Source organism: Amblyomma americanum, chromosome 10 (assembly GCF_052857255.1).
Source record: "Amblyomma americanum isolate KBUSLIRL-KWMA chromosome 10, ASM5285725v1, whole genome shotgun sequence".
Classification (NCBI taxonomy): Eukaryota; Metazoa; Arthropoda; class Arachnida; order Ixodida; family Ixodidae; genus Amblyomma; species Amblyomma americanum.
In genome coordinates this window covers 11,928,710-11,956,510 of record NC_135506.1, presented here as the reverse complement: position 1 = coordinate 11,956,510, position 27,801 = coordinate 11,928,710, and the positions used below count along the sequence as shown (strand labels likewise).

Below are 27,801 nucleotides of genomic sequence, written 5' to 3'. Positions count from 1 at the left end.
GGTGCACCTTTATTGAGCTGCTAGCGTTCAACCATCGTGGCGCAGTAGAATAATCTTCATATCGCATGCTGCAGGCCCGGGTTCGATTCCCGCCTAGACCCCAATTTTATTTTTTCTTCATTGACAGTTCGTGCCTTGCTGGATTATGCTTTAGCTTTTTCGATTATGGGTTGCCTTTTTGGATGGCTATGGATTGGACTGTGGGTGGGCTATGGATTGCTGAGATCGTGACATACCCTGTCCACGCCACTCATGAGGCAAGAAATGTTTTCGCATTAATACATCAGCTCGAGCACAGCCGAGCAGACATAAACACCTTGCATGTACAAGCGCTTTCTTTACCCACAGTGATGCGACTGCGTTAAGATTTCACTTTATTTCGTCCAAAAGGCACCGCTCGAGTGCTCTCGACAAATTTATCTCAACACGGAAGTAACATAAAAGCTTAATTTCTTGGCAGTGTAAGCGTTTAGCTCCGAAAAGGAGCAGATGCTCGTCACTTTCCCATTTAACTACGTATCGCGCCCGTAAATGAAATTCCGCGCCGCCAGGTAGCGTAGCAATTCAGCTTTATGGGGCTTATATTGTTCCAAAAACTTCTGCGGGCTCCTGCTCGTACAGCCTTTGCCAAAAGTTTTGAGGCCAAGGAGGCTGCTTCCAAGCCGTGTTAGCGAGTTCCCATAGCACACTGTAATGGGAATCCGCTAGAGGACAGCTCACTCCTTTTTTACTCCCGTGTAGGGGTACTGGTGTTTATAGTGCATGCGTGAGAGTCCTACCTTTCGAACGAGGGATAAACATAGTTATTCCTACAAGCGATTTGAAATGCTGAGGATGCACAGCGAGCATGAGCAAAACTTCTTGGCTCTTAACTTTTCATCCGCAATAGTGTACATCATTCATTGGTTGACAAGCGGATATCATCATCATAAGCCTAACTAGGCCCACTGCAGGGCAAAGGCCCCTCCCATGTCTCTCCAATTAACCCTTTCGTTTCCCAGATGCGCACAAAATGCGTGGAGCCATGAACAAGCTATCGCAAAAAGGCGGACATTTGCACAACTTATTACGTTGAAACTGACGAATAAATTTTACTAAAATGAATATTCAGCAGAGGCACTTTATGCAGAATGCACTTCAGACAAAAAGCGGCTACCGTTCGCTCAAGCCTGGTCCAACTTCTCTGCGCTCACGCGAGATTCTCATCGCTGAATGAACATTCGTTTTCAGGAGGCATGGTTTAAGAAACACCGGAATAATAGATACAATCGAAACTCGTTATAACGAAGTTGAAGGGGCCCAGATATTACTTCATTATAGCCATAATTTCGTTAAAGCCCATGTTGATCGAGCTTCAAAAGAGAATTGTCTTGTTTCATTATATCCATTATTTCGTTATAAACCGTTTCATTATAATGCGGTTCGACTGTAGTTCCATCGAATCTCCACTACCACCTGTCTAAGTCTGCGATCTCACTCCTGTAGATTTCTTCTCGAACGTTCGCGGTGAAGTAGGAGGTATCATAACTAACCACAAAAGTACGCACACATAAAGCAGCTAATCCGCTGAGCACCAATATCTTTTTCTGCAGCCTTAGTACGCGAGCCAGAAGAACAACTTCCTGAACAACGAGTGCTCGTGCGATTCCATCACCGTCTTCTTGGCCATTTGCAAAAAGACGCACACAGACACCAACGCGGCCCCCGTGAAGCTGTACTTGTCCGGAATGTTGCCGAAGAGCATCAGTTCGACGGCGAACATGAACACCACATCCATGGCCGCTATGACCACGGACACGGGTCCCGCGTTCTCCATCTGAAGCGCCTTGATGAGCACCATGTGTTCCAGGAAGCTCAGCACCGTGAACGCGACGAAGATGACTCGGCCGAGACCGCAGCGGGGCAACACGTACTGCTCCGTCCCCGCCGACAGCATGAGACACTCGACGACTCCGACTAGACCGTACGTGAACAGCGTGACCGAGTGGTGCTCGTAGCGCACGGTTCGGCTGATGAGGAACTTGATGGCTCCGAACAGCGTGGACAGGAGAGCGAACAGCAGGCCCTTGTACTTGTTGGGGTCTGGCTTGGAGTCCCGGACACCAGCGACGTGCATAAAGGGCAGCGGCAGCTTGGCAGACATCATGAGGCCGGCCATAGTGAGGATCAGTATCAGGCTGTCGCTGACGCCGCATGGTTCGTTCAGGAACACGCGGGCCAAAGCAGTGACGAAGACGGGAAGGCTGGCGAGGATGACTGCCACGTCGGAGAGCGGGATGAGCTTCATGGACCAGAAGCGGAAGTACAATCCCGCGACACCGGCTGTGGCCCGGAAGAGGAGGTAGACCCGATTGGAAGGGTGGCCGAACGGGTCCCTCCCGCTGTAGATGACGAGGGGTGCGGAGAAGACGAATATGCCTGCCAGCCGCATCGTGGTCAGCTGGAGGGTGGGTATGTCGTAGAGGATCTTGATGAGCACCGAGATGAACCCGACCAAAGCGCTGTTGAGGGTCGCGTAGAACATGCCCAGGAAGAAGTTGACGTTCTTCTCGAACAGCTGCACGGCCGACTCGGTGGGCCGGGTGCGGCGTCGCCGCTCCACTTCGGCGTCCACGAGTTCGGTGAAGGCGGACCAGGAGCTGCTGTGGCCCTCTGGCGGGAGCCGCTTGTGCAGCGTGCGGATGGCATGACGTAGACTCTGTGTCGTCGCCGACGCTGCCTGCTCGTCTTGCAGCTGGTGCTGCTGGTGGTCGTCCGCCATCTTTTCTCTACTGCGGCTCCACTGCGCGGCTTCACGGGACGCATGCTGCCCTCTCTCGACGGAATGTCATTCCTTCCTGTCCGACAGAGTGACAGAAAAGTCCGTGAAAAAAATATTAAGAGCTATGATGCGACAAGCAACTATGAGCAAAAGACTCGCACACCTGATTACTTCCGTTCCATCAGTAGAGGTGTTTTACATTGTAACTATAGTTTGCTTTATTTGACCTGAATGTTTATAAGAATAAAATACCTTAGATCTTTTCTACTGCTTCCTTTACCAATTTAACAAATAACAAGTGAGTATATCACGACTATGCCAGATAAAACTCAACAACGAAGTTGCAAATGTCCCTCAATGGAGGCCCTCCAGCCCGTGGGGTAGATAGAATTTCATAATACTCTCGAGTAACAGCCGATTAACAGTAACCAATCCGCTGTCATGCTAGAGTGACAAGCGAATAACATCGGATTAACCGTGACGTCATGAGAATCGGTCGACGCCATTGGCTGGAGAGCGTCCTTTGAGGGGCGTTTTCCACTTTGATCTTGAGCTGTACCCTAATATAGCCCCGTTGATTCGTGACCGCCTCTACAACGAGCTATTTAGTGATCACGGAAGTGAGCGCTAAAGCCGTTTGTTGAAGACATGAGGCATATAGCATAACTAACTTGATGTTCAAGAAGGTTTTAGTGCACACGTTCTCTTTCAAACAGCGTTTAAAATAGTAATACGTTCGCAATAAACAAAGCCGCATTACATTAGTGCGCATTGCCAGTCGTGCATAATCACCCCCGACTTGAGTGCCAAGCTCTCTGAACTTGATGGTGAAATTAGTTTTCACTTCTGCATGCAGCATCAACACGCAGTTTTCCACTGACTAATCGCAAAAGTGGCATCCGGCCGTTGTGTTTTACAAGTGCCTTGCAAGTGACGGCCATTGCGACACCTACAGGCGCCAATCGATACAATGCCTTGATGTAAATGGCTTTTCCGCAACTGAAAATTGGTTCCTATGGATACATAGGGAGCCCCGCAGGATAACTTGAAAAACGCGAAAATACTGCATGCATTTGCGGTAGGGCGTGATAAACAAAGCACGCAGTTAGGATCAAGCAAGTCTTTGGCGTTAAAGCCCGACTCCAGCTTACTCAAGCCGCGCTAGCCTCTGGAGAGGGCAGTAGGCTGGATGGCCGGAACGACGCCCATGCTCTGGGGGATCCGCAGAGCAGGTCCACCCATCGTCACGTAGCTTCTCACAGGGCGGCCATGTTCCTTCTCCCGTTCTTCTTCTTCATTATCAGCTCAGCGTCTCGTTCATTCGCAGGAAGAGACGTCGGGTCAGTGCGCCGTACAAGAACGATTCCAGGCATGGAGATATGAGCACAGGAGGGCATGTTTCTCACAAGGTATATCAGCTGTTAAAATAGTTAAAGGCACACTGAGGATAGATCTTTCCACTTATTGGCCTTAGTAAAAATTGATTCCTGCCTCTTTTGGGTATATTAACATTTGTTCGGCCGCAAAAAAAAAATCCATGACCGAGAAAATTTAACTTTAAATTTTCGCCGGCACTCGATTCCAACTCGCGACGTACGCGCCGAATATTGGTTGTCTCCGTTTTGAGGTGAATGGCGGTATCGCATAGCCTATGAGATCCCCGACGAAATTGTGTGCCATGGCCGCCGCTGTGGCTCAGTGGTTATGGCACTCGGCTGCTGGCCCGAGAGACGCGGGTTCGATCCTGGCCACGGCGGTCGAATTTCGATGGAAGCGAAATTCTAGAGGCCAGTGTACTGTGCGATGTCAGAGCACGTTAAAGAACCCCAGGTGGTCGAAATTTCCGGAGCCCTTCACTACGGCGTCCCTCATAGCCTGAGTCGCTTTGGGACGTTAAACCCCCATAAATCGAAATTGTGGGCCTCTTCTTAGAGGGGAGGAGGGGACCTTCCGATTGCTGCTGTTGCTTGGTTAATTATTGCGCGCTGTTTTTCCCTGCGCTGCTTCGTTGCCATGCTGTTTTTACTTTGTGCTGTTTTTTCGCTGGGCTGTTTTGACGCGTACTGTTTTGTCGTGTGCTGTTATTTCGTGTCCCCGTGTTAACGGCCCAAACTTTCGGCAGTTTGCGACTGTCAAGCCTATTTATCTTGCTGCTTTCATTTATTTTATTACTTATCCTTCCTTATTTTATCGGGCGCGCAAAAACGATTTATAAGACGGTGCACTTATGAAAGCAGTGACAGTGGCAAATAGGAAGGGCTAGACATGACGCAGAACTTTCACAAAAGTTACTTATTTCGCGAGCCACTGATATAGTGAGCGGTATGGAGAGGTGACTCCGGTTAGCAATATTTGTCAGCGACTTTAATGCTGGTGGAAAACGCGTCATGATAAAGTAACTAGATGCCCATGGATTCCATCTGTTGCCAGGACAGGCACCCCATTTGCCACCGACAAAGCGTGGCCAGCGGGGCCTCCGAATCACATGAAAAACGGGAGCTTGCAAACGTATTTCGTGTAGCTGTGTTGAGCACGCATCACTCTTACAATGTATTTACCACGTATAGCAGTTGTTAACTATAGCTACTATATAATTTTTTCCCATTTTTCCTGAAAAAGAAAACTGCATGGTTACTGCGCATTTGTACACAAAGATAATCATACGTCCGAACTGCTAAGTGCAGCGCAAATGAAAGGTGATTCAGTCAGCCAAGCAGTGTGAACACCGTTTCTCTGACTTATTGAAAGTAATGAACGCTGTGTACGCGCTGAACCAAGACAAACTGATGCCACCGCATCGGCGGCTTAGTGGTTTGAGCCCTCGCCTTGCGTGCGCGGGAGGTGCGGGGTTCGATCCCCAGTGCTTCCGGGTACTCACAGGCGATAAAATAGATAAGCTTTCCCCTGTCCTGGTGATTGGCTTCGCTGGTGTGAAATGCTTGAAAATCGGTCTTCGATCCCACTTTTGGCCAATGCTGCTTTTCGCCAATAAAATGCATCATCATGATCATACTGCTATAAGTTCGCCTGCACCTGGCTATAAAACTGGTATCAGGAGCTATAGACCACTTCACGTCCATGGATTCTTGTGAGATTCTTGTCCAAAGAAACCACTCGGAGACGGCTTCAGACGCGCTCCCTCACGAACCCCACGCAACCGTCACTCGTGTACCCCTCGCAGTACGAACCCCAATGTTTCCGCTGTGGCGAACGCGCCACTTACGACCACATCTTATGGGGTTTTAAGGAAGAACCGCCTCCGACGGAGCTAGTGCAAATCCCTTTTCTCGATCGGTGGGAGTCTGTGCTGGCCAGCTCAGACCCGAATACGCAAGTCCGGGCCGTCGAGTAGGCCAACCAGATCGCCAACGATCATGGCCTAACGGCCCCTGACACGGCCCCCGAGCTCTTCCTGACGACACAAATTTTTTTTCCGATCCAATCCAAGGACAGGCTCCCATTGAAATGTTGTGGGGTGGCTACTAAACGCCATCTGACGGTGGTAGCGAGCAGCCGTTGTCCAAAATTGCCAAACAGCAATTTTGCACACGCTGTTCCACCTGCGGCGGCCGACATGCTGCCACGGACCCCTCATGCCCTCACTAGAGATGAGAGAGGCATTTTGCCACCATTCTGGCTTCGTCAGAGTGCTCTCTCTAACAACGGGCTGTGCGCGTCGTTGTGCGTGAGGAGACAGCGTCGCAGGCTGCGCAACAGCAACCAAACACGCGCAGCTACGCGCAGGTTACGGGCCGCAGCGGGCAGCCGCAGCAGCCTTCTCAGCAGCACCGGCCCCAGTAGCTGTAGGGGCAACAAACAGCAACAACAGCCGAGGCAGCAGGCTGGTTCACGCACCGCACCAGTGAGGCCCGTACCCCCTACTTCCGGTGGCCTCCTTCTGGACGCACGCGCGATGCCTTAATCCAGCGCCTGCAGGCCGCGCTGCGCGCACTAAGCGTGCTCCTGCCAGAGGGTTTTGAGGGTCGCCGCATCTGTGAGGAAGCGACAGGCCCTCCTCCACTAAACAGCCAACAACATGGCTAGTCGCCGGTCAGCCTCCCGCACTCCCACAGTCCTGCAGTGGAACGTCCGCTCCATTGCAGAGCGATACCCTGAGCTCCGCTCGCGTATAACATCAGAACAACCAGAGGTATACATAATCGCGCTGCAGAAGACCTACGTCCGGATGCGGAATGGGGAGCCCCAAATGCGGCTGCCCGCGTACATTGGCTATCATTCGCCACCGAAATGTGAGGAGATGTCGTGTGCGGCAATCCCTTGCGGTGACCCAGACCATCGACCCGGAAAATCGCGGGCCTCTATTTATGTGCGCCGCGATGTACAGCACGTGCTCGTTGGCACGGCGGCGACGAGTGACGTTCAGGAGAGCGTGGCAGTGACAGTGCGCGTCGGTGGTGTTCACACATCAGTGACCAGTGTTTATGTGCGCCCAGCTGTGGCCTGGAACGCGCTGTGTTCTCGTGCAGTGTCGTTATGTTGTGCCCCACGCCAGCTCATCGTTGGTGACTTCAATGCTCATCACTGGGCCCGGATGACGGCCCGTGCAACGCGCTCTTCACAGCGGCGGAACTGAACGGCGCGCTGCTCCGCTGCACCCGCCGCACAGCACCCTGGCCCGACGGGGTTACCTACCAGATGCTACGAAACCTGGACGCGGAGCAACGCCGGGTCCTCCCGCGGCAACTCAACTTGGTGTTGGAACGCGGGGAGTTGCCTGAGGAGTGGCGCACAGCGGTCTTCTGCCCGATACCGAAGCCAGGCCGCTCGCCCACGGAGCCCAGCGGATACCGGCCAGTGGCACTAACGTCGGCGGCATGTAAGCTGATGGAGCACATGACGTCCAACGCTTGCATGCATGGGCCGCGGAGGCGGACTTGTTTGACGAGCGTCGGACAGGCTTTCGCGGGAAGCACTGCGCGGCAGACTCAATCACGGACGTTGTCTCCGCACTTGAGCACACCGTGGCGGCGCAGCAGGTAGCACTTCTCTTGCGGCTAGACGTGTCGAGTGCGTTTGACAACTTCCACCGTGCGGTAATACTCGCGAGGCTGGAAAAGGTGGGCTTAGCCGGGCGTCAGTTGCGTTATGTGCACGGCTTCCTTAACGCGCGCACTATTCGCGTGCGCGTGGGAGGGGCGATCAGCCCCGCCCGATGGATCTAGGCTCGCCGCAGAGGTCGGTGTTGTCCCCGTTCCTGTTCAGTGTGGCGATGTCGGCAGTGCCGGGCTGTCTGCCCACAGGCAACCGGCACCGCAGGTGCATCTCCATATACGCTGACGACATCCCACTGTGGTGCTTGGTACCTCCGGGCGAGGCTTTCGCGTGAGAGTGTGTCTCCAGGGGGTCCTTGACGCTGTGAACGACCCGTTGCGGGGCCTCGGCCTGGCGCTTTGCGCGGAGAAGTCTGCAGCCCTGGCCTGCAGCGCAAGCCGGTGCGCCCGCCTAGCGCCGCTGGTGTTGGCTGGGTCGCCGCTGCTGTGGAAAAGCTCCGTGCGGTACCTCGGCCTGGACATCGACCAGCGCCTCTCCTTCTGCACCGCGGCGACCAGGGCCTGTAAGCAGATGAAGAAGACTACCGCCGCCGTGCACAAGCTCACCGCCCGGGGCCAGGTTATATCCCAGCAGGCTGCGCTGCGCCTCTACAACGCTGCAGCCTTAGGGGCGGTATTCTGCGCGCTAACCCTCGTCACGGTGCGCAAACCATCATGGAAGGCACCGGAGGTGCAGCATCGCAAAGTGCTGCGTACATACCTCGGCCTACCCGGAAACTCGCAATGCGAGGCGACACTGGCCGAGGCAGGCGCGGGGCCACTGCAGCTACAGGCCACGCAGCGCTCGCTGCATCACATCGACCGCCTTCATCGCGCACCAGACGGCGGGGCACACCTCCAGCGCCTTCGGTTAAACCCGCGCTCAGGAATGGGCGCAGCATTGCAGGACTATGACCAGCTGACGCGCGCTACGCCCCCCCCCCCCCCCCTATGACCTCTGCTCCCCCTGGCCCCTCCGGACGGAGGTACAGCGAGAGATCGTCGACATCGCGGGAAAACGTAGCACACCACTATGTGCGGTGCAGCAGCTAGCCGGAGCCGTCATCTACGAGCAACTGCGTGATCATCTGCTTGTATGCACTGACGGCTCCGTGGCGAGTGAAAGCTGCTCGCTCGCCGCAGCGGCCATCACCCCCGCCCTGCAACTGCACCGCCAGCAAAGAGTGGCTTACCTGGGCTCTTCGACAACGGCGGAGCTGCTGGGTCTTCACCTGGGCTCGGCCCTGGTGCTCACCCTTACTCAGCCGCCGCCCAGGTGTGCTCTGCTGTGTGACTCCCGTGCCGCGCTTAGCCGCCTGCAGACTCTCGGCCGTGGTACCCGTTGCTGTGCGAGATACGCGAGCGCATTGAGCGTCTCGCGGAGCGTAGATGCAGTGTTCGCGTGCAGTAGGTGCCCGGTCACTGCGGCAACGAGCAAGCCGACGAGCTCGCCACCGCCGCACGTCAGCTTCCCCCCAGCGACGAACCACTCGCCCTGGAAGACGTGCGTGCGGTTATCTACGACCACCTCCGTCAGCAACACCCGGACGCCGTGTGTGCGTCGGGTGCGTGTGGCCCGTTGAAAGAAGGGTGCGCCACGGACTTTCGTCGAGCGACGCTTGCGGTGACTGCGGTGCAGTGGAGACACTGGAACACCTGCTGCTTCGCTGCACCGCTTCCGCGGCCTACAGGGCTCTGGAAATCATCCCGGACAGTCTGTAGTCGCTCCTGTGGCCGCAGGGCAGTGCGCGCACCCGTGGCAGAACAAGGGTGAGCCCCTGTGCGTTCGTCGAGCAGGTGGGCTTGACTTCCCGCTTGCTCTTCGCCAGGTAGTGTCACCTCGGATGGTACGCGGCCGGGCGCCCCACCCCGGCCGCTCGTGCAGTGTGCCGCGCGCGCGATTAGTTCGAGACAGGACGCTACGTGCGCGCGGGTATGCATATACTGTTTGTTTATTTCCTGTAAATAATTGTATGCAGTGGCCGCTCACGCGCACTTATTTGTGAACAGAGCCTGAACATTAGCGCGCGAGTGGCGCGAACTTTATTGCTTTATGTATTCTGTGAATAGTGTACAAAGCTCTCCCCTGACCTTTCTTGCTATCGCTCCCCTCTATACTTCTCCTCGCTATCCTGTCCCTTTTCCTTTCACCTCCACCGCCTGCAACTCGGGTGCTTAAGATATTAGATAGCAATTGCCGTGGCCGGCAACATTCTTTTCCTTCCATTTTTTTTATTTCCTTTTAAATAAACCACTACTACTCACCGTCTCGTACCCTGCTGACCGGCCGTGCACGAGGGGTTAGAACAATGACAGCGCGAGTCCTGGATTCCGCTGGTTGTACTGCTATTGGTCGATATTTGGCGAGAGCTGGAATAGCCAAGCTGCGCCCAATTATCGAAGGCTATAAAACCTACTGCAAACAAAGAGTTTGGAGGAGCGCGCCAAGTCTCGGCCGCTTTTAAACAGCCTTTTTATTAACTGCCTTTTCTCACCTGCCTTTTATTTCGATCCCGTCTTTAATAAATAGGTTTTGTTGTTAAAAAGTTTTAGTTGCTGTCCCAACCGGCAACGTGTCACCGGACGAACGGACGAAGATCCAAAGTGCTCTTCGTACTGCTAACCGCCGTGTATACGGTCACCGGCCAACGTGCCATCGTCCTTGATCGCTCGGGACGAGCAACCGACCAGCATCAATACGCCATCATTGAGAAGGGCCGGAAAGTTTAACTCCTGGGGATCTTTAACCTGTACTGACATCGCACAGCACGCGGGCACCTTTGCGTTTCGCCTCCATCGAAACGCTGCCGCCGCGCTCGAAAGGCGCCCTTGTGCTGTGCGATGTCAGTGCACGTAAAAGATCCCCTGGTGCTCGAAGATATTCCGGAGCCCTCCACTACGGCACCTCTAATTCTTCCTTCCTTCTTTCACTCCCTCCTTTATTCCTTCCCTTACAGCGCGGTTCAGGTGTCGAAAGATATATGAGACAGATACTGCGCCATTTCCTTTCCCAAAAAACCAATTTCACTCCCTCCTTTATCCCTTTCCTTACAGCGCGGTTCAGGTGTCCGCCGAGATGTGAGACAGATACTGCGCCATTTCCTTTACTCTAAAACCAATTTTCAATTTCGATTTTGCACACCAAGTGCAATACTGGACACCAATCCGATCTCGTGCGGTGGTGAGCGCGGGTTTTTATTTCTCTTGAGATCATATTCACAACTCTCTGTACAGCGGCGGCGACAGCGTCTCCTGTGCGACAGTGATGCATCGCAAGGCACTTTGGTCTCTCTCTTCATCCATCTTTGGCGCGGGGTCCTTGTGACGTCACAATAGACGTCAGGAGCGTGAGCTCGGGTGATAGACATTGGTGTACGCGTGAGGCGAAGCCTGCGGGGCAAATTGAAAAGTTAAAGTTAGGTGAGGTAAGCCAAGCTTGAGTGAGCAAGAGTGTTATGCAGGTTGTGCTTCAAAAATAGCGCACTTTGCTTTCTTCTCTCCACTGTGGCTATGCCTGTCGAGCGCATAGTTCGTGGCTAATTTGTCACGGGACATTAAATCCACTGTATTGTGTTCCCAGCCGTGACGCGTAGAGGAATAGTAGATGGCGAAGACTGATTGAAAGGTTGCGAGACCAACGCGATGACGAGAACTTTTCATGTGCTAAAATTCTCGACAAGGCCTCATTCCCTATTTTCTGCTCTGAATGGCGAGTTTTACTTCCAAGTCAAAATTTTCATAACATTCACGCTGTAAAAGCAAATGTTTTCATTTACACTCCACTGCTAGCAAGAAGATGAACAAATTTAGTAAGAAAACGAAAGACAAATGCACTTTGCTCTCTACTGCAGTTCAGCTGTGTAAAAACACTTGTCGAGTCTACATAAACAAATAAATTATTTCTCCATTTTCCAAAAAAAAAGACATACTTGAACCACAACAATAAACCACAAATTTCTTAACTCAAATTAGTCCGGTAGCTTCTTTAAGTTTATCATGACAATTGAGAAATTTACGGGGAAGCAGTCCCGAAGCACGAAACGGCGGAAGTGGGCAGATGTGAAGAGTTGTGTGGTTTGCATGATGTGCTGTAATTCTTGAAAAAAAAACGTTTCTTTCGCTCAGTGACACGCAGCTAACACCTAACCTTGGCTGTCAGGCGGGTCAGAGCCGCAGCAATTCTGCAAGCCTGCATGACTGCAGCCTTACTTTGTACTTGCAGTGGTTTCTATGTGCGTGTTTGCAATAGGGAACTTCATAGCACAGATCCTACACGGGTGTTCTACTGGTCTAAATTTGGCGACCCTCTTGGGTAGTTTGTTTCCTCCCGGCGAGACCGTTCGCGCTGTCTCCTATGTCATCCTCGAAAGATTATTGTGGAGTTCATTGGATGACATTTTTCTGCGTTTTTTTTCCTCGTTTTCAGGAGAGAAGAGTGAGAAAGGGCAAAATAAATTTGCTCTAGACGAATTGCAGGGCTGATTGACTGAACATACTCCAGTCACCAACGCCGGTTAGAAACACGCATACGGACTAAAGAAAGATTGAACAAAGCAATCAAGTTTGTTGCTAGTCAAGTTTTGAAGTTTGTCTCAGTAAAGTCAATTGCTAGTGAGCAGAGCTGCGCCGTCTTCATCTTCAATCCGTGGATGTGTTATCGTGAGCTGCGTAAGATAGAGCCACAACGGAAGAAAACTTAGTCTCTTATATGGCAGCAGCCACTTGCTCACAAAATAAGCAAGAAAAGTTTGCTACGAAAGTTAGTAAGTGAAGTTTTCAGTTCAAGAAAAAGCCTTCTTGAAGGAATCGATCCCTTCCACGAAAACTTGCGCTCTCGAGTGAGTTATAATGCAAGAAATCTCGTCCACACCGCTAAGAACTTCTGCAGAAATTAATCGCTCATAACCCTAACAAAAATTTCTATAGGCAGTCTATAGACTGTCCATAGACATGTGTCTATAAGTCTATAGACAAGCTGTAAGCAAACCCTAGAGAAAAGTCTATAGGCAATACAAATCCTAGAGACAGTCTATAGACAATCTATAGATATATGACCATACATTTTTAGTAGACTATTGTCTATAGATGGTCTAAATACTATGAATAGGCAAAAAGAAATATCTATATTTCCACAATACCAATGAATCAAGTGGCGCCATACTGCGGCCGAACTGTTTTTAGATAGGACTTGCCGTGCCTTGCGCACTCTAGGGGCTATAGGTTTTTTATCTTCTTCCTCGCTCGAGCTCCCCGCTGTCTTGCACGCCCAGCACGTTTAATTAAACCTGGTTTGAGTGCTTCGACCGTTTATCAGTGACAATATGAAGGTCATAGGCTCTATAATAAGTCTATAGACGGTCTATAGACCGTATTTGTAACGTAAAGGAGATAAGGCTACCGCTTGTCGTCTCATGTCAGAATGGTGCGCGTACTCACAGCGCGTTGTGGATCGGCGGCGTCCCACGGTGTGTCGTAGTTGTCGTCGAAGACTCTCGGGTCGTGAACCCAGCGAGGGCTGTACGCACCGGACAGGGATGGCCTGGAACGCAGGCTCGCCGCAGCCGCCTTGTTTCTGCGTTCTGCGTCAGAACAACAGATCTTCTTTAATTAATGCAGAATGTATTTGTGTTTCATGTTCCTCTTTTTGTAAAGTAACCCCGTTTAGGCGCTGTGCGGACGTAGCTTGACGTCATGATCTGGAGCACCACATTCTCCAAAGCCTTCCCCCTGACCGCTAAGAATAGCGAATGGTGCGCATGGGAAGAATAAGCGCATTGGTATCTACATTGTAAACATCCCATCGGCACCTTCTCTAAGCACAGAAGATTTTAAAATTTTAGATTTGTGAAAATTAACGCTTTTTTATGTTACAAGCTTCAATTTTTGTCATTTTGCCGCTGTCACGGGATGTCAATAAGTGTAATTATCTTCGTTGATCCAGTGAAATATCAATACACAGTTTAGAATTCTGTTCTTCCATTACTTATTCCCGAAAAATAAAAGGTGATACACAACGGGCGACAACACCAGCACGAAAAGTTTATCTCTGATTTCAGTCAAGCAAAACTTTCTCCTACATTTTCGCAGTTATAACATTCTAGTACACTTGACGGCAGGCACGCGATTACTTTCCTGCAAATTTTAATTTAGATTCAGTGCATTTTTTCATTTGGAAATCCAAATGCAGGCAACCTGCACGCAGTTACGTAGCTGCTGCAGTCTCCCTCCGCGTCAGCGACACAAGCATCCCGCACCTGCACGTCCTTCACGACTGCAGCTGGTCAAGTGGATCGTGCAGATATTCATTGGCCTCGTTCGAAGACCAAACCGCTCGTCAGATTGGTCTACAAACACAAGCCCCCGGGTCTTCTTCCATCTCATCCAATAACTGCCTTGTGAACCCCGAACACTGGAATATTTTAAGGTGGCAAGACAGGGGTGACGACTGTAGAGCTCAAATTGTAGGACACGTCGTCCCCCCGGGAATTTCGGAAGTACTGCTCGCACAGCTTCCGAGTACAACTGCATGCCACGATGGCCGCAGAGGTGCACCAGGAGATAAAAACGCTGAGCGAATACGCGCACGAGCGGGTGAGGGCTCAAGGACACGTTAAAAAAGAGAAGCGGGAGAACCCATCTACGAGTGGCTCCGGCGGAACCCAGTATCGCCACTGAGCAACATTGTGAGCAACCACGAGGGAAATAATTGAAGCTCAAAGGATTTTAGCCCTGGGTGACCTTTGCGTTAGCACAACTTCTCTTTCCCTGTCAGGAAAACAACGGGCGTACTTGGATAACCGCGCGAAACGCATTTAGCATTCATTCCTTCTTCTCTCTCTTTTGCGCACTGTATTTGTTTTCCACCTGCCGCGCATCAGGCCATCTGTATATATACAAGTAAATTTCATGAATAAACATAGTTGAGAGTCGGCGCTGTGTGTGCCTTGTGTGTCCCTTCTGCGTCTGCGTCTTTTGCGCTGTTTAAACCAAGTATGAACCACCGACTAGCCCGCACGTCTACCCTTGTAACATTGTACGCACGCCCAAATGGCTGGTCGACCCCGAGATGCGCTTTATCCGGCTAGATAACAAGCATCTGCAGCACACGATCCAGGCCCTAAACGACGAAATGTGCACCTGGACCACCCTCGACTTCATAGAAATGCACCGCAACACCTGCCCCCTCTTTGACGCACCCAACGGGAACGTGGCGGCCTACTACATGGACGTACCCGAGTCCTTCGAGGCGATGAAGGAGCTGCTTGCTTTCCAGTTTGACGACGACCACGAGGAGATTCACAACTTTGTAAACAATCTCTACACCCTGGTGGAGAAGCTCAATGTAACCAGGGCACGATTCGCAATTTTAACAGGTTTTCAAACTTTCCCCCGCAAGACACGGTGGGCCGCCGCATTCTGGTGTGGAGCGAGCCAAACTGCAAGTCCACCGCGTTCGACACGGTAAAGAAAATTATCGGTGGTGACGTGTACTCTGTGGCTGGGAAGTACTCCAAGGACCAGACCATCTCCCGTCACCATCCCCTCAAACAACAACGTGTTCCCCGCAGACGACGCCTTCGACCACCGCATGTTCCGCTACCGACGGAGGCCCTGCCCTCAAGCGCTACGAAAAGAAGATCCATCCATTGTCGCTAATTGACTTGTTTGATAATTATATAAGTGACGGTGACTACATTGCCACTCGGGCCTCGGTTCATCCTCAACAAAATTTTCATTCGGAGTATTGGTCAATGCTTCGCAATTCACTACTACACCACCTACGACATTGTGCTTAGGTTAAGTTAGGTTAGGTTAGGTTAGGTTAAGTTAGGTTAGGGGAAGTTAAGTTAGGTTAAGTTAGGTTAGGTTAGTATAAGTTGGATTATGTTAGGTTAGGTTAAGTTAGGTTAAGTTAGGTCAAGTTAGGTTAAGAGGTTAAGTTAGGTTAGGTCAAGTTAGGTTAAGTTAGGTTAGGTTAAGTTCGGTTAGGTTATGTTCGGTTAGGTTATGTTCGGTTAGGTTAAGCTAGGTTAAGTTAGGTTAGGTTAAATTAGATTAGGTTAAGTTAGGTTAGGTTAAATTCGGTTAGGTTAGGTTAGGTTCGGTGCGGTTAGGTTCGGTTAGGTTAGATTCAATGCACATGGTAACTACCGCTTAAGACAAGGACAGAAGAAAGAAAGACGGAAACCACGAACGCTAGACACAAACTGGTTCTTTCCACACAGACACATTCAAGATATAGGCAAACATGTACAGCGGATCGCAAACTAAAACGCATGTGCAACGGCACCATCTCGTTCATGAAATACAATTCTTTGGATGACAAAGATAACATTGGGCTGCTTACGCACGACTATCGTTCCAAGTGAATGAGGAATGCTTCCAGTATATCGCGTTCCTTCTGGTCTGAACTTGCAAAAATGACCATAGCCTGATTATAAATCGGAGCATATTTATCTTTGCAACGTTTGCAATGTGCCGCCAAGTGTCCCGGACCTGATAATGCCTCGACAGCCAGCTTGTGCTCCATTAGCCGAAAATTGATACAACGGCCAGTTTGGCCGATGTAGCAATTCCCGCATGACAAGGAAATTCTGTAAACCATGTTGGTCCTGCAAGTCACATACGGCGTTTGGTGTTTTATCGGGCAATGGGGCTTTTTCTTTTTTGAGGCAGCATCGTCAGCTTTACACATTTTTCTGAGTTTATCGGGTGCACTAAGCACAACTCGGGCCTTGCCTTTCTGCGCCACCTTCTTTAGGCGGTGTGTCAGCTGGTGGATATAATGCAGAGCCACGAATCTAGCCCGCTCATGAGCTTCTAGTTCATTCGTCGTTGCCTGTTTCGCACAAGTTATCATTTTCAACAGGCCTTCAGCGACAGACGTCCCAAGTTCCCTAGGGAAGCCTGCCTTCGTCATGCGATCTGCCTGCGTGTGCACACTCTCATTCATCTTGTGTGAGCAGGATTTGTCTATGGCAGCACGAAGGCGATACCTTGGCGATACCTCTTTTTACTAATTTAGAATGCGAAGAATTAAAATTCAAAAGTTCTTTTTTAGACCTTGGCTGGTACACATAGCAAACCCGTGCGTCATTCAGAAAGAGACGGACATCCAGGAACTGTAGGCTGCCATCTTTAGGAAGCTCATGAGTGAAATTAAGACCATAGGCAGAAGACATAGAAACTTCCAAGGTTCGTTCAACTAGAACATCTTTTCAATCATCTTGAGAAGTTTTTGCAACTACCAAGAAGTCGTCGACATATCTAAAGATCTTTAAAATCTTGTCGTTATCAAAGCACGCTTCAATGCGCCTGTCCAAACTGGCTAAAAACAGTTCACTTAGCGCGGGGGCGACACAAGTACCGATGCACACACCGTCACGCTGAACGTACATCCCACCATCAAAATTTAAAGCTGTTTATGCTACCTCAAAATATGTAAAGCTGTTGATGCTGCCTCAAAAAAGAAAAAGCCCCATTACCCGATAAAACATCATATTCCGCATGTGGCTTGCAGGACCAACGTGGTTTACAGGATTCCCTTGTCATGCGGGAATTGCTACATCGGCCAAACTGGCCGTTGTATCAGTGTTCGGCTAATGGAGCACTGTCGAGGCATTATCAGGTCCGGGACACTTGGGGGCACATTGCAACTTGGGGGCACATTGCAAACGTTGCAAAGATAAATGTGCTCCGATTTATAATCAGACAATGGTCATTTTTGCAAGTTCAGACCAGAAGGAACGCGATATACTGGAAGCATTCCTCATTCACTTGGAACGATAGTCGTGCGTAAGAAGCCCAATGTTATCTTTGTCATCCAAAGAATTGTATTTCATGAACGAGATGGTGCCGTTGCACATGCGCTTTAGTTTGCGATCCGCTGTACATGTTTGCCTATATCTTGAATGTGTCTGTGTGGAATAAAACCGGTTGATGTCTAGCGTACGTGGTGTCCGTCTTTCTTCTGTCCTTGTCTTTAGCGCTAGTTACCATGTGCGTTGAATCTAAAGATCACCAACCAGCTCAGTTGTCCGCTTTAAAGGTTACGTTAGGTTAGGTTACGTTAAGTTACGTTACGTTACGTTGCGTTACGTTACGTTAAGTTAGGCTCGGCTCAGCTAGGCTCGGCTAGGCTAGGCTAGGTTATGTTCGGTCAGGTCAGGTCCGGTTAGGTTAGGTTAGGCTCGGCTGGCTCGGTTACGTTACGTTACGTTACGTTACGTTACGTTACGTTAGGTTAGGTTAGGTTAGGTTAGGTTAGGTTAGGTTAGGTTAGGTTAGGTTAGGTTAGGTTAGGTTAGGTTAGGTTCGGTTCGGTTCGGTTCGGTTCGGTTAGGTTAGGTTAGGTTAGGTTAGGTTAGGTTTTGGTTAGGCTAGGTTAGGTTAGGTTAGGTTAGGTTCGGTTCGGTTCGGTTAGGTTAGGTTCGCTTCGCTTCGGTTCGGTTAGGTTAGGTTAGGTTAGGTTAGGTCAGGTTCGGTTAGGTTAGGTTAGGCTAGGTTAGGTTAGGTTCGGTTCGGTTCAGTTAGGTTTGGTTAGGTTAGGTTAAGTGTGCTCTGGTCCTGAAGAGTTTCACTCCTTTGCGGCGTAGATGAAAAGTTGGCTTTGTTAGAAACTTTCCTGCAGTGGAGTGCAGCAAGCTTTGCAGAAAACAGCACTGGTTATTTGGTTGTTAAAACAGGTTCTGGGGATAAGGGGCGTAAGAAAAGGTGGCTATTTTTTGAAACTCTGCAGAATCATTGTGCTGAAAACCTTTAAAATAAAACTGACGTGTAAAAGTGTAAGGGGGAAGCGGGAGGGGAATAAGACAAATGTGGAGAAAGGACGTCCGTGCGCAGTTAACCTGCGCAAAGTATAGTGCATGCGTTGCTACATTGTTTGGTACTCTCGTGGAAAGAGCCCCAGATTAGGAATACAGAGTTGCGCGTGGGTTGTGGCCTCAGCATAGTGGCAATCCGTGGTACCGGCGAGTTGGAGATAAATACTTAAAGGAAAATATGGTCCTGTTGTTTTCTTCACTTGTCCTCGTCTTTTGCGCTATTTTTCTTGAGTACGTGAGTGTAGCGAAAAACGGGACAAGGGGCAACAAAAGACGCACACAACGCCCATTGTCCCGTTTTGCGCTACACTTACAGCCACGGATCACCGTTACCCACTCGCCCACGTTTCTACCGTAGTGAATTATTCTGTTAATCCTGGACATTTTGAGGAAGTAGCCAGTCATCTTTTAAGAACGAAATGTCAAAAACTGCTGGTCTCTTCATTTGTCGCCGTTCTGAAAGTAGATGCAGTCTGTCAACATAAAAACTGCTGGGCTTTCAAGATGATTCAGCAGTTACCGTGGTTCTGAAGTTGTTAAGAAAGCTTATCTTGCCACAGTAAATTAGGAGCACGACATTATTTTACATTGTTTTTCTTTCCCAATCTCGATTTCTTCTTCATTTGTGGGAATATTAAATGAGCACATGTAGCTTTCCCACGCAACCTTGTAACTTAGCCCAGGTGGATGTTTAGGGGAAATATTTCCCGTGATAAAAAAAAAACAACTACATACCGATCAGATTGTCCTAACCGCACTCTTCGCTACAGTGAACTCTCTTAGTATAGCGAACCGCCCCAACGCTGAGGTCACGTCTGGAGTGCTTGCCAATAGGAGGGGTATGCCCACCTTGCGCGATGAGGGCCCTCTTGACGCATGCCCAGGAGATGACGGCGGAGAGGGTGACCAGAGTGACGCACGCGATGATGACGATGAAGAAGTAACTGCGCATGTAGAACGGGCTCTCCGGCTGTTGCAGATTGCCCGACAGCAGACGATTCGTAACTGGACAAAGAGGGAGAAAAAGAAAATAAACATTCTATTTGGATACAATATGATTTCTTTTACAGCGAGAGCACAAATTTATACAGGGTGTTTCACCTAGGACTTCACACTATTTTTAAATATAGGCTTCTTGAGTTAGAAGAGCGCTTTTTTTTTCGGCATAGCATTGTCAGCGGTGTAATACATCAGGATACATCTAAGACATGCTAACTGCAGGCTAGTTAACTGATGCTCAATAGTTAACTTTTTAACTATTACTGTTAGGCTCCTCAATTATTGAGAGGCGTATAGCCTACAGTAAGTAATATCCAGATCGGTTTTTACAATTTGATAAAAGCGGTTGCCCTGAGCTCTGTGGCCCAACAAGTTTTGGCTACACTGCCGCAAATTGCGTTTTCTTTGGAGAAGCTTGCAGGTAAAGCAATCTCTCCAGCGGATGCAACTCGAGAAAATAGCCAAAATTTCTTCGGCCACAGCGCCGAAAGTAACCACATTTTAGAAATTCTAAAACTGATATGGATATCACTTAGAGTGGGCTAGACGCCTCTCAGTAATTATGGAGCCTAACAATAAAGTTAAACAGTTCAAATTTATTTTTAGATAACCAGCCTGCTAGTTAGCACGTGTTCGGTGTATTCTGAAGCACCACACCATTGACAATGCTATGCCGAAAAAAGCGCTCTTCTAACTCAAAAAGCTTATATTTAAGAACTGTGTAAAGTCTTAGGTGAAACACCCTGTGTAGTGAAATGAAAATGCGACAAAAGCTGTCGCTGAATCTCGCGTTCTGCAGTGGCAACCGTTATGTGAGTTTTTTTTTTTTTTTTGCTGGATGACAAGGAACGGAACCTACCGTTGGACAGAGTTTTTCTTTTTATTTCTATTTTTTAATAATAATAATAATTGGTTTTTTGGGGGAAAGGAAATGGCGCAGTATCTGTCTCATATATCGTTGGACACCTGAACCAAAAGAAGAAAGGAAGAAAGAGGTACCGTAGTGGAGGGCTCCGGAATAATTTCGACCACCTGGGGATCTTTAACGTGCACTGACATCGCACAGCACACGGGCGCCTTAGCGTTTTTCCTCCATAAAAACGCAGCCGCCGCGGTCGGGTTCGAACCCGGGAACTCCGGATCAGTAGTCGAGCGCCCTAACCACTGAGCCACCGCGGCGGGGTCAACGATATTTGAAGGACGAGTAAAATTACACTATTGCTATTCTATTTGTTCAGTACATTTAGGGAATCCCATCCCACAAGGTGGAAGCAATTTCTACTAGGGAGTAAAATCTCATTAGCATCTACGTGAGCGCTACCATATGGCTACAAGAAGAAATCTACCCAGCTTTATGCTCGTTCCGTTCCAGGACAAATTTTTTTTTTCGACTGCAGAGTTTCAGTAGAAGCTCTATAGCTTCTAATCGTTGCTATATGGCTGTGCTTAGGTGGATTCTAATGAGTTTTTCTACTTTATGCCGCTCCATGAGCAAGAAGTAAACCATATCAGAAGGCTAAGTTTATGGTTTTTAGGTGTTTAACTTAGGCTGGAGGGACGCCGTAGTGAAGGGCTCCGGAAATTTCGACCACCTGGGGTTGTTTAACGTGCACTGACATCGCACAGTACACGGGCCTCTAGAATTTCGCCTCCATCGAAATTCGACCGCCGCGGCTGGGATCGAACCCGCATCTTTCGGGTCAGCAGCCGAGTGCCATAACCACTGAGCCACCGCGGAGGGCACGTGGCGATGAAGTTGGCGCCATCTGTTGGCATATGCACGCAGTGCGGACATATGCGGGAATCTTACACTTCAGCCTCGTGGACTCGGTGATGGGGTTGGAGTAGGCACCGCGTCCGTAGCGGTTGTACGCGGCCAGCCGGAAGCTGTACTTGACGCTGCTCTCCAGGTTGGAGACGGTGGCGACATCTGTCGTCGAAGGGAAGTGCTGCAGCGACACCTCGTCCGTGTAGTCCCGCCGCGTCTCCAGCACGTACTCTGCGTAGCACGCGGTAAGGATAGCTTTAGCTCAAGCCCATGTGGAATTCTTTCTTTTTTCAAAATATATGGGGAACATAATAATAATAATTGGTTTTGGGGGAAAGGAAATGGCGCAGTACCTGCCTCATATATCGTTGGACAGCTGAACCGCGCCGTAAAGGAAGGGACAAAAGGAAAAGGCGAAAAAAGAAAGGAAGAAGGAGGTGCCGTAGTGGAGGGCTCCGGAATAATTTCGATCACCTGGGGATCTTTAACGTGCACTGACAATGCACAGCACACGGGCGCCTTAGCGTTTTTCCTCCATAAAAACGCAGCAGCCGCGGTCGGGTTCGAACCCGGGAACTCCGGATCAGTAGCCGAGCGCCCTAACCACTGAGCCACCACAGCGAGTAGATAGAGAACACAAATAATCTCAGTGGGGAACCGCCACAACGATTTTCATGAGATTCATTGCATTTCAGGAAAAGAAGAAAAAATGAAAATTGGTTTTTGAGGAAAGGAAATGGCGCAGTAACTGCCTCGCATACCTCGGTGAAGACCGGAATCGCGCCATAAGAAGTGGATACAGGAGGGGGTGAAAGAATGAAGGAAAAAAGAGGTGGCGTAGTGGATGGCTCCGGAATAATTTTGACCACCTGGGGATCTTTAACATGACACAATGACATCGCACAGCACACGAGCGCATTTTGCGTTTCGCCTCCATCGAAACGTGGCCGCCGCGGGCGGGCTCGAAATGTCGGCTAGAGTTTGCACCTGTCAAAGCGTTGCAGGTGAAGATAACTAGCATCCTAAATTACTTTCCTGTCAATACCATCACGTGGATTAATCCCGCTTAAAAAATATTATCCGCTGTATATTGCAGCTATGTAGAATCAAATTTAGGAAGTCGATTCTGCACAGTTTAAATGCTTTCACAAGTTTTGCTCATTCAGTTTTAATGTCTGTTTTTTGCTACGAAGCTACAGAGATTTAAACACTTACATTCCAAAATATTTATTTCTTGCTGTTCTCTTAAATCCTTACACAAATTCTGAAGGTCAACAAACGCTCACTTTTCAAACTCGCCAGATTTTAAGTTATTTTAAATGCAAAAATATTTGTACTATCTGCATTAGTTTAGCAGCAGCTGATCAGAACAGTTTATTTTCGCCATAATATTTACATAGCACTCCCTGAGGTAAAGTTTCTTTCCGAAACCGCGACCATGAACGGAATGTACGGGCTCGCAAATATTTCCAGGGCGGTTCCTTACGGAGAATCGTGACGTTGTGGACCTTGGGCATCTTCCAGCTGAGAGTGACCATGGACTCCTCTGTCTTGACTAGATAAAGAGTTGGCGCCGGAGGTGGATCTGCGTAGAGGATGTTGCCGAGCATTTGCTGGTTATGCCGGCCAGTCCCCAAACAACTCTCGACTCATCATACAATCACACCGCCAAACCATACAACCCACATCATGTCAAAACATACCATTTGAGAGAGCATGACCCGCCAAGTCTTCGTAATCAGTGCGTCTTTGCGCTAACCTGGTTCATAGTAGTCTGACCAGACGTAGAAAGTTTTGATAGGCCAGTGATCACGGTTTAGTATATAAGGTGTTCAGTTTTACTAATAACACGGTAATTTAAAAAGTCTGTTTTATTTTATATAACACAGTATAAGTAAAACAAATGCGCTGAGAAGCTCGGAAGTGGTACGTTTTCATTCATTTGACGTGCACAGATATGTTATAGTGAAGTATTCCCTTGGCCTCTCATAAACCAACCTTAAAAGTGATGATTTGCAGTGGGTATAGCATTTTCTGAAATTCTCTGTGCTGAATAGAACGAATGTCGATATTTCAAAAAGCAGTATATATATATATATATATATATATATATATATATATATATATATATATATATATATATATATATATATATATATATATATATATATATATATATATATATATATATATGATTCTGTGTCTGTGTAAAAAGATTTGTCTGTAGTGTTGGCCGATCTTCCGATGTTTGCAATCTTTTACATAGTACTCATATTTCCTGTTGTATGCCTTGTAAAGGGGGGTCCGGGGGTCCCTCAAGTGATCTGCGATCACTTTTTACCCGGACCTACCCACATCTATGATGTAAATAAAATAAACTTGAAACACCCTGTATTTTACGTCTATAACGATGGACGAAATATCCATGCCGCCTCCTCTTGTGCTTCTTGTTATCATCCCGCCGGTGCCCATTACGTGACTAATTAAAGTCATGAGGTGCACACTGTCATCATCACTAAAGGTCCAACTTCCTGAGCAGATGCGACGCGCTCTACGTGCCTTTACGTCCTCCAGAAGTGGCGCACGGCGTCGGAACCGGGCCGTCCCAGATACTGGCAATGTGCTTTCTCTGAAGCTGCTTTACCTTCTGTCACAATTTGAATTTCAGATGCTTCGCGCCTTTCCTCATCATCTCATCACTTTTGCTCTTTAAAAGGTCTGCGCTCTTTCGCCGGCCTCGCCCACTCGGCCCCACTACCATGCTACCGATGCGAGCTGGAATTCCCCGAAGGGGGAGGAGTGATTGCTGACACGCTGGCGCGCCGGTACCTTGGAAGACTCTAACCAATAGCTTTTCTCACCCGACATACGCAGACGTGCGATGCAAGGAGGGCGCTAGTTTGAAAGGGCTCACCGCACCGGAAAGGGCTCACCAACAGAAGTGTATTATTTCGCTCAGATGTTCCCGACAACGCAAGATATTGATCCAGCGAGTTTATTCGCTATAGTCAAGTGGTGTTGCAGAGCCCCTATTTCGCTCTCAAGGGTGCGGCTCCGACGAGCAATGTGGAATGACGCCGAGTAAACACCTTCACATATACGAAAAAAGCAACGAAGCTCATTCACAGTGCTCTGTGGATGTAGCTCCGCTCAAAAAAAAAAAAAAAATAAGCGTACGCTCCCAGCTTCCTTTCTTCTGCCATCATCTTGCAGCGAGGCGGGTGCTGATGGGGAGCAAAAGAGATGGAAAACTGTAAAATAAAACTCTAGTTAAAATCAAGCAATATAAAGACGTGCCGTCAGTGAGACCCATCATTCCTTCTGTAGCATTTCCGCCAGCAATCCACCTTCGAGCACTCCGGCAGTTAGGAACGGTAATTGTCAGAATGATTGACCATGAGACAGAAGTAGAGAGCGGAGCATCCCGGAGGTCGTCACTCGCCTCCGGTCAGAGTGGTGCAGCGCAGTTCCCTGGTGGCCGGTCCGGAGCCGGCTGCGTTGAACGCCCTCACCACGACGCTGTAGACGGTGGCCGCCGCCAGGCGAGGGAAGACCCGCCGCAGCACGTCTTCGCCATCGAAGGGCACCATCTCGTACACGTACGGCGTGGCATGGCTGGCCTGCTTGAGGCCTACGTAGAAGCCCTTGGCCACGCCGTTCCACTGGTCCTCCGTCGGCGACTGCGAGTTGCGGGTTCATATATGCACTATAGGGAACAAAAGTCCCTATAGGGCAGGCGACTGGCGATTTTGACTTATAAGCGCGATGTGAGGCAACCATCGCCTTATTTCTCTAGCTCACATTACAGAACTGATGTCCAAATTTCACCTCTACAAGTGTGATCTCCAGCCGGCGGCTAATAATTCAATTCAATTTTCAATTTTATTCAATTGAATTTTATTTCTCATTATTTACAAGGCTACAAAAAATGCTAGGGCAAGCTGTATTGTCGCCGATTCAACTCACTGAGAAAAAGGTTGCTGGAGGAGCCCTTGCAGCATCTTGGCCTTAGTTTGAGCAGCCCGCTCTTGCTATCATTTGGCGCCACCACATTTGGGTTCAGCCACAGATCTGTTTGTACCGCTGTACTAAATTTCCTGACAGAATCTCACCGACTCTCTTGCTAAGTGTTCCAAAATTTTCTTTTCTATCAATTCTTACATTTTGACTTATTCATTATTATTTAATCCCTCTCTTTATTATTATTCTTATAATTTTGAAATCAAAACTCTCATCCCTTTTCTGTTCATGAGGAAGAATCCACCGCTGTTGCGCTCCCACGTGATTTTCCTTTTTATTAACTGCGTTCAGGTGAATAGCCACCCGATTCTTGGCCGATCCCCCAGTGTGGGTATGTGCCATCTTTTGATACGCTAACAACAACAACAACAACAACAACAACAACAACAACAACTTCTGATTAGCAGCTTGACGAAGGCTGCTCCCATATATTTGACAGGTTGAAGGGCGTTAGTATACAGCTTTTCATAGAAACAATTATAGATATCTGCTTCGATCACGGCGCTCGTGGTGCAGAGAGATTTTTCCCCGACTGTTTGTGTTCCAAGCATGTAGGATGAGTACCCCTTTCGGACGCTATGCTCACAATTGTTTATATTCAGCAGTAAAAGTGTACAGGACTAATATGCTTGGAAAAGTTTATTGTTGCTCTACTTTACGAGTCAATAGATTGATATTAATACCAGTGAGTGTAGCAGTGAGCGGGCGGATGATATTAATTAGTTTGCGGGGATACGGTTGCCGCAGATGCCAAAGAACATGGTTAATTGGAGAGACATGGGAGAGGCATTTGTCCTGCAGTGGGCGTAGTCAGGCTGATGATGTAGCATCCACGACGAAAGTCGATAGTGATGAGTTGTCGGCAAGCAACGAAACATGAGAACTAGGCACCTCCGATGCACGGCGTCATGTTACGAAAAAAAAAAGACGAGAAGTTTCAAGCAACCCATGTCACCTCTTTCTCATTGTCCACTCTTATCTTGAACTGCTACTCACAGTAACATACAGCGGCGGAGAATGTGCATGACCATTATCGCGCATATCCTTCAATGGTTGCGGTACATAGAACATAACTCGAAACTGGACCTTCTAGCGAACACAACCGTATATAAATGGCTAAAGCGGTGGCAGCAGCAGCTTACCTTCCACGAAAGCTCAATGCTCGAAGCGTTCACGGGCTCGCAGTCAACGTCGGTAGGAGATGCCTCAGGGGCTGAAAGAAATTCGACAGTTAAGCAAGGACTGCACAAGACTGAAAAGTATAAAACGACCGTTAAGAAAGTGCAAGCGGTAGGAAGGAGAAGGAATGCTGCAGGATGAAAATCGGTGTAAGATGAAACCAGGCCTTAATGAAAATCATGCTGCAGAGTCTGTCCTTATCTTTGATGTGTTTTTATACCGAGATGATGTAGTGAACCTCAAGGATATGTTAAACAGCCTAATACTCTCCGCCTACGTTCGTCTGTTAGCAGTTTATAAATTGCCCTTAATCAAATGTCAACTAGCCCCAGTTTTCTTCATATAGTTTATTACTTTCATGTAGAGAGTACAGCTCTGCAAGCGGCAGAACCTATCAGTCCTGACCGGCGTAAGATAGCAAGATGACGGCAGACACAGAGAATTTGGGGCAAGAGATGGTACGTAGCGTGTCGCGTGCAGTCGGAGAGTTTTGCGAGGCACAGGTCAGAAGGACGGCGGTGCAAGACTTGCCGGGCGCGCATACCTTCCTCGGCCGTGTGAAAGATGGCGGCGTTCGACTGCGGGCTCTGTCCCACGGCGTTCTCGGCCACCACGAACGCCTTGTACTGCGAACCGGGCCGAAGGTTCATCAGCAGGGCCGAGTGGAACGCTCCGGGAACGGTCTGCTCGTACAGAACCTTGTCCACGCCTGCACGGTGCCCCAATTCGACACGGGTTAGAGGAACGGGGAGAGGACAAGTACATTATAGTTTCCGATTTCGTTAAGTTCGGCAGCTCGGCTTTCTGTGGCCCTGTTAGATTTTTGTTCGAAACAGATAGGCGTATTTAACAAAACACGTTGCGAGGCTAGTTGGTGATCCATTTTCTTCTTTTGAAATTAAACGGCGTTACATATTTAAACGAATACACAGTCATGTCCGCGTCCTGTACATGTCCTGTCATGTCTTTCTGCGCATTCGTTTAAGTATGCAGCGCTGTTTAATTTCAAGAAAATAAAAAAGGCGTATTTAACGCTGAGAAAATCGAAGTTGAAGTCTCAATTATTTGCTTCTTTTTTGTTTTGTTTTGAAATGTACCTTTCCTGTCTCGTCATCACCACGGGCTCCGCTTTGCGTACATGACTAAATAAAATTGATTTCCGCGCCATTCGATTCAAGCACTTGACGTTTATGATGACGT

General features: G+C 48.9%; 2 protein-coding genes and 1 pseudogene across 4 annotated transcripts in view; 1 reads left to right on the top strand and 2 right to left on the bottom strand.

Moving 5' to 3' along the window:
* Window positions 1–189: 189 nt before the first annotated feature.
* LOC144108757 (solute carrier family 35 member G1-like) lies at window positions 190–4,073 on the bottom strand. The gene is made up of 2 exons (XM_077641925.1): window positions 3,913–4,073; window positions 190–2,837 (listed from the first exon to the last, which is right to left on the bottom strand). Exon 2 carries the CDS (start codon window positions 2,759–2,761, stop codon window positions 1,595–1,597), a length of 1,167 nt encoding a protein of 388 aa, XP_077498051.1. The 5' UTR covers window positions 2,762–2,837; window positions 3,913–4,073; the 3' UTR covers window positions 190–1,594.
* A 6,875-nt stretch (window positions 4,074–10,948) lies between these two features.
* Window positions 10,949–27,801, bottom strand: part of LOC144106244 (cell adhesion molecule Dscam1-like) — a 44,150-nt gene continuing 27,297 nt past the window's right edge. For 2 of the 3 annotated variants that reach the window (XM_077639002.1, XM_077639001.1), the window contains exons 8-15: window positions 27,146–27,310; window positions 26,565–26,635; window positions 24,845–25,082; window positions 22,889–22,987; window positions 21,445–21,633; window positions 19,485–19,640; window positions 13,249–13,391; window positions 10,949–11,202 (exon numbers count right to left, since the gene is read on the bottom strand). In XM_077639002.1, coding sequence (XP_077495128.1) covers window positions 11,152–11,202; window positions 13,249–13,391; window positions 19,485–19,640; window positions 21,445–21,633; window positions 22,889–22,987; window positions 24,845–25,082; window positions 26,565–26,635; window positions 27,146–27,310 — 1,112 coding nt within the window. In that variant the 3' untranslated portion in view covers window positions 10,949–11,151. Of the gene's footprint in view, window positions 12,934–13,130; window positions 13,392–19,484; window positions 19,641–21,444; window positions 21,634–22,888; window positions 22,988–24,844; window positions 25,083–26,564; window positions 26,636–27,145; window positions 27,311–27,801 lie in introns of all 3 variants that reach the window. The other variant, XR_013308941.1, reaches the window with a different exon arrangement.
* On the top strand, window positions 14,940–15,614 carry LOC144108000 (uncharacterized; annotated as a pseudogene).